General features: G+C 40.1%; 1 protein-coding gene across 1 annotated transcript; it reads left to right on the top strand.

The window, feature by feature from the left end:
* Positions 1–493: 493 nt before the first annotated feature.
* LOC116377464 (E3 ubiquitin-protein ligase CBL-B-like) lies at positions 494–12,118 on the top strand. Its single transcript, XM_031839107.1, has 6 exons — positions 494–1,731; positions 2,698–2,785; positions 4,636–4,767; positions 8,883–9,083; positions 10,566–10,760; positions 11,562–12,118. Exons 1-6 carry the CDS (start codon positions 1,562–1,564, stop codon positions 12,015–12,017), a joined length of 1,242 nt encoding a protein of 413 aa, XP_031694967.1. The 5' UTR covers positions 494–1,561; the 3' UTR covers positions 12,018–12,118.
* The last annotated feature ends 12 nt before the right edge of the window (positions 12,119–12,130 follow it).

The raw sequence follows: 12,130 nt of genomic DNA, 5'->3' as shown, positions 1-12,130 counted from the left end.
TGCGTATGCATATATATGTGTGTGTATGCGTATGCATATATATGTGTATGCGTATGCATATATATGTGTGTGTATGCGTATGCATATATATGTGTGCGTATGCATATATATGTGTGCGTATGCATATATATGTGTGCGTATGCATATATATGTGTGCGTATGCATATATATGTACGCGTATGCATATATATGTACGTGTATGCATATATACTGTGTGCGTACGTGTATGCATATATACTGTGTGCGTACGTGTATGCATATATACTGTGTGTGTGTGTATGCATATATACTGTGTGTGTGTGTATGCATACGTGTGTGTGTGTATGCATATATATATCTGTGTGTGTATGCATATATATATATCTGTGTGTGTATGCATATATATATATATGTGTGTGTATGCATATATATGTGTGTATATATATATATACAGTATGTGTGTGTGTGTGTGTGTGTGTGTGTGTGTGTGTGTGTGTGTGTTAACATATACAGTGTGTGTGTGTGTATATATATATATATATATATACACACACACAACAGTCATCTCCCTCACCTGTTAAGGTGACGAGTCTGCATACAGACAGGGGACTCTGATGAATACCCTCAAAATTGTGGCGATCAGTGTGGACTTCAGAGGGGGACCCCTACACTGCCCCCCATCTCCATACTGAACAACTCTGTGTCCGCTATGGAGACCTTCAGGTTTCTGGGATCCACAATCTCCCAGGACCTAGTGGGTGTCCAACATCGACACAATCATCAAAAAGGCCCAGCAGAAGATATACTTGTACCTGTACCAAAACGGATCTTTCTTTAGCAGATAATAGTGTGTTCATGTAGAACCGTGTTCTTTGTAATAAGAAGCTGATGCGAAATAGGTTTTCAAATTGTTTAGATTGATGTTGGGGTTGCACTATAATAACCTTCTGCTGCCTCTTTGATGATCCAATAAGTCAGGTTTGTTTGCCCTTGACTTATCTGAACCCCTCCCACCAGTCACCCGCAGCCTCCCCATTGTTATCTGTATGCAGACACACAGCCAGGTCTGAAAGTCAATGTGCCGTTTCAGGATCCAATTTTCATGGATATAACTATTGATCTCCTCGGCCTGTACATATGCTCATGAATATTTACGAAGTTGGTAGGCCTAGCAAATAACCTTAGAAGTCAGGCTCAAAGGCAACAGATAACAGTCATAAATAGAGAATGTTTATGAATTTGCCAAATTTGCATTTGGGATTATATACGTGTCAGAAACAGGTCATGCTTTGCTGTCACACCTCTGAGCCCCAGTCCATTGTCAGTAAACAACCTTCCCAAAGCTACTTATTACTTTTGTATATATTCATAAAACATGTCATGTCTTTGTTTAAAAACACACAGCAAGCATGGTAGAGCCGAGCAGAGCAGATAATGACAGGACAGGAAACGTGTTGGTGTTGGTCTGTGTGTAAGTGAGCGCGGAAGGGCCTAATATGCAAACGTATAGAAACGCAAATATATATATTAAACATTAATATTCGTTCTACTTGTTTGGTTTTGCAGCTTGTGTGTGTGAACAATGAACTTCTGTCTTCTCTCTCTCTCTAACAGTTACATCTTCAGACTGAGTTGTACGCGGTTGGGCCAGTGGGCCATCGGCTATGTGACCAATGACAGCAACATACTGCAGACCATCCCCCACAACAAACCGCTGTTCCAGGCCCTCATTGATGGCTACAGGGAGGGCTTGTACGTAACCTATCATATACTCACACACACTCTCTTCCTCTCTAGCTCACTCTCTCTTTGTATATTGATCAGTTGTGCTAAACTCTACTCTGTTAATGTGCTGTATCCAATTGAAATACGATCAACTGTGTCTCAATCAGTCACATCTGTTTTGCATGGTCTTCAAATGTCTCTCACCAGACCAGAGTGTGGTGCCTCTTGAAGGCTCTTTTCTGAAAGCCACTTCCTAGGTAAAACATGTATTTTTTTAAACTATCATACCTGATAGTTTAACAGGACCCCAGACAAATCAAACATGCTTTCCTCCATCTAGTGTGTAGCATTTCGCTTTCTCAGCCATCAATCATAGCTGGCTGAGACTGTGTCTTCTTACAAGTCCACTGTAGAGGGAGTGAGTGAGGGAGGGAGGGAGGGAGGGAGGGGGGGTTGAAGCACCTCTGTTTTTGATCAAGCAGGGAGACGGCAGAAACTCTGGGGGAAGTTAAGTTCACATCAGTCGCTCTTTCAAATGTCAATCATTGTGTTTATAACCGGGCTTGTAAATGCTGAGTTCATTTTCAACAATGACTGTAATTGGAGAAGGGTTTCTGCTCAGTTCTGTAATAATTGCTGATTACTTTTGATTCCATGCAGAGAGAGATATTACGAACTCATATATTTTTTTTGTACATTTAAGACCGATAGTGATTTTGTTTTCTGTAACATCTAATCATATTTTGTGTCAGTTAGAAGTGAGGATTCAGTAATGTCTCTGTAAGCATTCAAAGTAAAACTATTACTGTTACTGCTTTTGGTTCTACTACTCATTGTGAGTATTTGTGTTTCATCGGATTCAAGTTTAATTTGTTGTCATGCAACACAAGGTTGCACATTTCTGAGATATTTACACGTTTGCATGTGTAGAATATCTTGCTGTGTGTTTGTTACTCTTAGCTTAATTAAACCTTCTTTTTTTTTCATTCGCAGCTACTTGTTTCCTGATGGTCGCAGTTACAATCCTGACCTCACTGGTTTATGTGAGCCAACGCCTCATGATCACATCAAAGTGACACAAGTGGGTTTGTTTGTGTGTCTAAAAAACGTACTCCATCTGGATAAGCAGAGTAATGTTCATGGTTCCCACTGGTCATGGAATTCCTTAGCCTCCCAAAGCCAGAATACATCATGTAAGCTTAGGCTCCCTTATGACTTTTAAGTGTGGAAACTGTTTACTGAGACCTGTCTGAACTTCACCAAATATGTTGCAGATCAAAAAAAGAGACATGAAATGTGTTGTGAAATGTATTTATACAGTTTAAAGTTACAGGGACAGCATTATTAGACATTTCTGTAAATGTGCCAGTTCAGCCAGGTTGGCTAATTTCCCACTCTAGCTCCAGGGCAGATGTAGCGACAGCTACAAACATGTAGCACATGAAATCCACCAATTCAGGAACAGCGTTACTTAGATCAAAACACACTTCTCAAAAACACATCAAATTTAGCAATCATCCTACTCCATTTCTTTTTTTTGTCTCAAGTGTTTTCAGAAAGGGATCTCTGTGCTCAGTGAGGCTTGAACTTGATGATATTTCCAGAAGTGCCATCACAGTTTAAAAATGACCAGTGATAGCGTAGCTAGTGGTGTGTTCATCCAATCAGTTGTAGTGTTGATGTTTCAGAGAAATCATTTTGTGTTTTACTGTCCACCTACTATTAATTATTAATGATGTCTGTCTTAAGCATATTTCTATAAGGCTGACAGGATGATAATATGCAAAGAGAAAATGTTCAGCTACGGTTGTGTGGCTGGGAATTTCTGATTTTGTGACATTTTGAGAAGTTTATTCCCAGCAGAGAGAGTCGGTGAACACGAGAGGATTTTAGATATGGATATATAAATTGTTTTCATATGATTTTTTTGCAGAGATTTTACCTTAACTGAGTTGAAAATTAGACCATTCACCCCTTTTGACAGCAGTATTAACCTCAACAATTTAAGGTCATAGAATTAAGAATTTAAAACCGAAAACAATGACGTACAAACCAAACCGTAAGCCTGTTGAGCCGTTGCATCACTACTTAATGTGGTCAGCACTGGGCATTATCACAATACACTTTGGGGGGTAAAGTATTAATTATGTGTATATGGATTCTAGTTGTCGAGATTAGCCATGATAAGAGCTGGTTGAATTCTCTAAAAGCTAAGGAAATCTCCGTTAGCATAGGGAACACTGGACCATCTGTTACCAAGGGAAAGGAGTTAATGCCTTCAACAATTCCTTGTGTCAGCAACATTTAAAGCGACGCGCCATTCGTCCGTTCACTAAAACAATCAACATGACCAACAACCAATTTGTTTCTGTTTTGTGACTGTTAGTCTACATTCCTTTTTTGATTTAAATTCCAACATGGGTAATGAAGTCAACGAAACAAATTACGTACACATGGTACACGTGCTGTTAGTTGTTCATCTTTGAAACATTGTAGTTTCACTACGGCAGATCCATGTCAATGACAGCCACCTTTGCATCATTTTCGTAGCCTAGATAAGTGCTGTCGCATTCTCTCAGCGCAGCGGTTGTCTTTTGTTAAGTCCTAAGAAGAAGTACATTAAGCATTCATCATTTTAACTCTATGGTCATAACAGCTTAACCTTTTGTGCAACACTATTTAAATCATCCAGGATATGTTTTTCAAAATGTCAGTTTAGTTGTTAGGTTTCTAAACATTTCTCCAGACCTCTGGAGGGTTGGGTCCGGTTCTTTATTAGTGATGGGAGTTCAACATTATGGCGTGGCATGGTGGGACGCTTGCACTGTATGTATACTGTATTTGTGTCTTTATATTTTTGTGTATGTTCTCTTGTATAGTTTGATACGTGCATCACTTGATGACTAACAGCAGTTTGCTCTGCCTGAACAGGAGCAGTATGAGCTGTACTGTGAGATGGGCTCCACCTTCCAGCTTTGCAAGATTTGTGCTGAGAACGACAAAGACGTCAAGATCGAACCCTGCGGTCACCTTATGTGTACTTCCTGTCTAACGGCCTGGCAGGTATTGTAATGAACCATACTGCATAAACTCATTTCGAGATCTAATCTTTGAACATATAGGTGCATGGGGGCACAGGTGTGGTTGTTTGCAAATATTAAAGATGGTGCTTAATATCGATCAAATTTTAATCCATGAAATCATCAATAGATATTGATAATAACGGGTCACCAAAATTATGTAGGTGCTGTAGCCCAAAAAGGCATTCAAATGCATCAAAAGTAAGCTCAGCTGCTATTTTGAGTGATGAGTCCCAACAGTGGCTTTGGCCATTACACATGCACGTGGGATATTGTAGGTTAATGCCAGTCTCTGTACATCCTGATCATCACATCCTCTCTGTCTCTCTTTGCAATATTCTGTCCATGAAAACCTCACATGTGAGATCTGCCATTTTTTTCTCGCCAACAGTTTTTTAGAATTATTTACAAGTAGGATTGAATCTGGTTTTACAATTAATAAAAAATATAAATGAGAAAAGACGAATGAATAATAGAAGCAGCTTTCAGCCTCCAGTGCAAGTTACATGGTAAAAAGAAAAGAACTCCCTCCGTCCCTCACTTCCTCGCTGTGTCTTTGCGTCTGTCCTAATCAAATTTCCACATAACAGTCAGTAGCGGATGTGAAAACTGAGCGTGTGCACACAGTATATTCCAGTAATTCTGCATGTGTTTTTCTACTTCTGGCGGAGTGCTATTTTTTGTGACTTGTGCATCCCAGAGCACACTGTCCGGCACTGATGATGTGCTCATTGTGCTCAGAATCTGTGCCAGCAAAGTGTGTTTATAATTACCTTCCCCTGATGAGTCATTGGCATGGAGTCCAGAGACTCTATCCTCCATGGAAGATGATTCATAGGACAATGAGTCACGCTTTTATACATTCTTCAGTCAGTCAGTGCTATAATAGTTTCCATTTATCATGAGCCTTTAGTTTGCATTGTGTTAGTCAGAGGAGTTGATGTAAAAATGATGAAACACATACCATTCAAACATGTTCAAATGCATTGCACTTTATGTTTTGCTTACCAAACAGTGTCTTTTGATGCAAATGTGATAAGTCACTCCGGTAGCTTCTGTGATAAAGCAGTCAGGCTGTGCTGAAGTCACAGGAAGTCACACTCAGTGGTATTTTCGTAGATGTTTTGCTAATCTTCTAAAAAACAACAAACCTAAAACTCAAAGTATACCAAAACATTCAATCAAATGTTTTTGGTCACAATTATCACAAGAGTCCCTACAGGGGCTGCCAAGCATTAACTAAATGGAGATATATGGTCCACAGAATTTACGTTAAAGGTCTTGAAAAACTCTGATTTAAGTGTTTGAGCTTTTGGAGCACACACACACACACACACACACACACACACACACACTAGTGTTTGGCTTGCTGCTCTGTTCTCAAGAGGTTCATTTTCATGCCTATAAAGCTGGAAAGCTTTTTTTGGGTGGCTTTACTCTGAACATAGCTGTAGGTTTAGTAAATGAACACAGTCTTTCCAAAGTTCAGTCCTGTACTCTGTAAACCGTGGGACTTGGCAGCACCCGCATTACCAGTGTTTGTTCGTCATACTTCCTGTTATGACAACTCAAGTGACCCCGACCCCTCCACAACCCCAGTCAGTGATTGAGTGACGTCTGCCGGTGTGTGTGTGTGTGTGTGTGTGCTTCAAGAATGAAGTATTTTCCTACCCATTGATGACATAATGAGTCATAGAGAGAGGGAACCCTCCTACCCAATGGCAGTGAGTAACCCAGCACTGGTCAGTTCAGGTCATTGACTCAGTGGTGGTTCCCTATCTTTCCTCTCACTCTGTATATTAGTCAGCTGGGGTGGATCAGAAATACTCTCTTCACTCACAGCTGGCTGATGATCTATGTAATTCCACATCCTGTTTGTTTTTGATCTCTGCACAGTGTGAGAGGGTGCCCTTGTTCTAGCCATTGGCCATATGTCTGAATTCAACACTGTCCTGATGCAAATAGAGGCAGAATGTTTGGCTTTGAACCTTGTAATCTTTCCATATTTGGTGACTTTCTGGTAAACATCTAGACATCTGAGCAAACTTAACCCAACCTAAATGCTGCTCTAATCAATATCTTCATTTTAACAATGGATTAAATGACCATGTAAAAAAACAAAAACAAAGCAGGGGCACAATCTTAAGTCTGTCTTATCTGCCAAAATAAGCAGCAGATGTTTGTTTCACAAATTTGACTATTCACATTAAATCTGCAAATGGAGACCACATTGTATTGGTAGTAAACATGTCAAAATGTACAAATACAATGAACAGTAGCCTCCTTTGTTGCCCACAGATGACGTTCCCAGACTCCCTTAAAAAAAGAGCAGTTTTTCGAGTAAGGCTGTCTACATCAAATTTGTAATATTTTGTGCAGACTTGTAATTTCTGCATTAGATGTGAGATCTTTTCTTGTGTAAAAAACATGTCAGTTTGTCCTGACATGTTGCAGTACGGGCATAAAGGCTACTCTTTGTCTATAAATTCTGTGCCTTGTCAACAGCAATTAAAGATTAAAGTCAGATCCACAGATAAGTGCAGCCCACTTTGTCACACAGTTATTCTTTACTGTAAATCATTCATATATATTCATATTCATTATTTCACTCAATTCTGTTGAATAACACATCTCTGGATGCTTTCCTGGCACAGAATAGAAGGTTTAATCACTACCTCAAGGTGTGTTTCTCCAGCCGTCTCAGTTGCTCACTCTCTAAATTTGAACAGTAACCTATATTTGATGTTAACCAATGCATACAAACAATATGTATCAGTGTTGTACAAAAAGCTTTAGCTCTACTGAGCATTTTAGTATCTATTAGCTCATTGTTTTGGTTTTAAGGCTCACAACTTCTGTTCACTATTTAGTATTTAGCAGCTAAGGAGCCAAATATTTGAGAGTGGACATGATGGAGACCAAAACAGAACTAAAAAGAGAATTCATATTGGACTATTGCTAGGTGAATCCATTACCAATTACTTATTAAGTGAATGCTGTCATTGCTCACACTGTCTACTGGGTCGATAAATAGGCAACTGTTAGGGAACACATTCAAAATATTAACTTAATTAATATTAACTTTATGAAGTGATGATAGGACAATGTTGACAGCTTGTCTTCAAAGCAAAAAGCCAATGCAGGTTTAAGTGTTTAGACATCAAAATGACATATGATAGGAGGCCACTACAGTATATTTGAACATGTTAGTATAGTTCATTTGAAATAATGGTTATTTGTGAACTTGACATCTAAAAGTATTCATTGTTTAACTAGTTTAGCCCAGTTTTATACTTGACGTCTGGACATGTGCAAGTTGCTAAGTCAGGGGTGAGTATATCAACACCCTGTTGAACAAAAGGAAAGTATTCTATCTATCGCAGAGCAGAATGGATGGTGCTGGATGGTTTCCCCTTCACCATGAAAGAAGTTCAGGAGCAGTTTGTTTTAGGTTGTCTCTTCAATTGAGTCTGTTGCTAAACAGTATGGTTTTCTTCAGTGTTTATGACTATCACATAATCTCCTCCCCTGTCTGGGTTCCCTTCCTTTTAACCTCCCACTCCTTCCCTTCTCCACCCACTCTAATTAGGATTCAATTTCAAACATGCCTTGAGTGCGTCACGTGCCAAGTCCCCAACCATATGGCCCCCACAAACGCAGCTTTGTTCTCTGTAAATATTGCCTGCCTTTGATTGTAGCCCCTGAGTCAGTGGAGTGAGATACACTAAAAGCCAAAACCTCTATTATCCTCTTATTTATGACCCCTGTTTGACAGGAGCTGCCATGTGGAATATGTACATGTGGCCAATGAATGTTGTAAAGTTGCAAAACAGTTTTCCCTGGAGAGGATCTACACAAACGTGTCCAGTGTCCAGGGAAATGAGAGTAAGATACAAGGCACTAGTGCAGCGCATAACCTTAACCATGCGTATCCCAGCTGTGTACAGGAACCTCCTTCCTGCTTGACGGCCCAAGTGATTCCTCATGTTCTACGTTTATGGGGTCTATGGGGTTACCAATGTCACGCCACACCCTTGTCTGTGTGTGTTTTCTGGACATATCCTGTTTCATGCAAACTCTTTCCCTTATCTGTTGCAGGAATCGGATGGTCAGGGTTGTCCGTTCTGTCGTTGTGAGATCAAAGGCACAGAGCCCATCATTGTGGATCCCTTTGACCCACGCAATGAGGGTAACAGGTGCTTTTTCCTGGACCAGCACAGCTGCCCCTTGCTGGAGCTGGATGATGAGGAAGACCGAGAGGACTGCCTCGTCATGAATGGACTGGCCAACATCAGGAAGGTAAAGACTTGATCTATTGATGGGTAGGTTTTTTGTTTTGTTACTAGTAATACAGGAAAAAGTCCAGGGCCATTTTTCAATCAGGAGAGATTCATCATCAGATGAAGAACAGATAATAGTTTATCTTGACTGAGTCTGTGGTGCTTGGACTCTACAGGGAGATTTGTAATGGAGGGGCGTCTGCTCTGAGCAGCAGCAAGATACCCCCCCCGTGGAGTCCAGACACCACAGACATCATCAGCCACCACTCCTGGTGGTGGCTGATGATAGAATGAGTTGATGAATCTGATGACGATCGGGTGGAGATGGGGAGGTGGAGGGGTGTGTAACGGCACCATGAACGTACTGAAGGTAGAGAGACAATCATATTTAAAGAGACAGCAGCAAGATGATTGGCTAACCATGTCATTGTTTCATTGTGCTATTGGATAGAAGAGACCAGCTGATCTAAACAGCTGATATCATGATTGACAGCCTCGAACATTGACAGCAGGGAAATAATGAGTGTGATTGAAAGATGTATGAGAAATGAACTACAGGCTTAGGCATGCAAGAGTATAGTCTTCCTGTCTGAACTTATGCTGGAGCTTCATTTGTCAAACTTCTAAGAATTACACTTAATAATGCTCTAATGCATTTTTACGGGTAAAGAGTGCTTCACTGACTGAATAAGACACAAGGATTGACCCTACATGTACATCTGCCCCGTTGTCCATTATTTCCTTAATCCTGATGTTTAATTCATTGATATGTTATTCTGCAAAAACATGTGATTTTAAGCGATAAAAAGTATATTTTATTTGTGTGAAATCTTTAATATCTCTGGTATAAATTAAAACTTGAAATAAACTCCCCTCTAATATATTAACGATATATTACAGTATGGATTAGATAACAGGATGTTTGGAACAATGAGCAATTTCTGGTAGACAAGCTCCACTAGAGAAAAAATATAAGGAGAATTTAGAAACACATGAAAAGTGATACCAAACAAAATCAGTGCCATCTTTATTTTAGTTGTTTGCACTTCTGATGAATGCAAAAAATAAAATGTGGTAGTTTCCTATAAAATGTTAAAATCAAATAGATCTGCAAAAATTATATATAACATATCAGCTAACACATCAGTCATGATGACCAATGATTTTGTACAGTCAGTCCAGAACATGAATTATATGGTGTGCTCTCATCTCTGTTTCTGTACTCAAGTCATCTTGGTCTGCTCTTATTAAGACCCCTCTGAAGCTCTCTTTAATTTAAGAGCATTGGTCTTAAGGATTTGATCAAATACTTTTATTCTTAATTTTTAGTAAAAGTGAAAGATTTCTACTTTTATCTTTCACTTTCTACTTTTAGAATTTTACTTTTAGCAGTTGGACAAATACCAACAGCTCTTAAAAAGCTTCAAAAAAACAGCTGGTCCTAAATGACTAAACACCTGTTTAAGTACAGTATATGTAAAGCATGTACTTTTTCTTTCAGCACTGTGCAGAGCGTCAGAACTCGCCCATGGTGTCTCCCAGCTCTTCACCTGTCAACCAACACAGAAAGGTCCACGGAGGAGACCTCAGCCACTGTGTCCAGCACCTCGGCCTTCCCCCTGTCCCGCCACGACTCGACCTCATTCAGAAGGGCGCCATCCGCTCCCCATCCGCCAGTCCCACCGTCTCCCCGAAGGTCAGTCACAGCATTCGGCAGATCCAGAGAAACATGGTTTACTAATATTTTCTTGCTGATAATCACTTAAGTTATAACTAAAGTCATGAAAATTTAGAAAGTGCTTCACAGTATGGTTTGAACACAGGACACAAACACAGTTGTAGGTCGAAGGAAGAAACAACCCAACATTTAGGCTGCACAATGCCACAAATATCTTGATATATCATTATTTATTTATTTTATTATTTTATTACCAAGACATCATATTATGTGACAATTGTTATTCTGTGTAGCTGGTAGTAGCTGGTAGAGGTGGAAATGGTTTGTTCAAGGCCTAAAGTTACAGTTTTATATCTCACTCTCTAGCGTGCCATGAAGACATGTGACCATACCGAATACCAAAATCTTTGAATAAATAGCTTCTCTTCATGCTGTGGAATTGAACATTGGCAACATTTGATGTTATTTTTAACTTTTTGCTGTTTTGTTTTTAACGTCCAGTGTTTGTATCTTAATGTGGTGCTTGCATAGCACTTTTACACTGCGATCTGGGCCAGGACCCCCTCGTAAATGAGATTCAAAATCTCAATGGGATTATTCTGGGTAGCTAAAGGTTAAATAGTTTGATAAATAAATATTCTTTATTTACAACCTCAGTACATCTAGCTTCCACAAAACGTAGCTTGCTAGTCTTCCTGGATTTAACACAAAATCAATAATAAAACAGAAAAAAGTTTGGTGGGATTTAGAAATGAGTTGAGAATTATTTAGATTGTCTTCTGTCATTCTAGTGAACATACCATCTCTCCACCTCTCTAGTCTTCGCCAGGAATGTCCAGGAAGCAGGACAAGCCTCTCCCAGCCCCACCTCCTCCGCACAGGGACCCACCTCCACCGCCTCCCCCTGAGCGTCCTCCTCCCATCCCCCCAGAGTCACGTCACTCATGGCTCCCCGCTTCCTCTCCCTTGTCGTCTTCCATCTCATCTTCTACGGGCACGCTGTCAAACTCCCAAATGCACCCTGAGACACGGCTTCTCAAAGACAGTCACTTTGCAGATGCCCACAGGACTCGATCCGAGCACCCACTTCAGCTGGAATCCACAGGCACCTCTCACCTGAACGGAAGACCGCTCAGTTTCCCGTGTGCTGGATTTGGAAGGTTACATCACAGAATTGAGGGGCCAGGAACCTTAGAGAGCTCACAGGTAGGGCTTGGATATCAGTTTCAGGTGAAATCTTCGGATGAGTATGTAAAAGCCTATTTCTTTTTTTAAAATTGTTTTCTAAATCTATAACCATAAACTTTGTACAGACATTCATGCTTTTGAGAATCCTAATGACTTAGGGCGGTGGTTCACCCCTTAATGACAAGCCACGACCCAAATTA

Source organism: Anarrhichthys ocellatus, unplaced genomic scaffold, assembly GCF_004355925.1.
Source record: "Anarrhichthys ocellatus isolate YVR2014 unplaced genomic scaffold, GSC_Weel_1.0 scaffold1283, whole genome shotgun sequence".
Lineage (NCBI taxonomy): Eukaryota > Metazoa > Chordata > Actinopteri > Perciformes > Anarhichadidae > Anarrhichthys > Anarrhichthys ocellatus.
The sequence above is the reverse complement of the archived record's forward strand: the minus strand, read 5'-3'. Positions and strand labels throughout refer to the sequence as shown.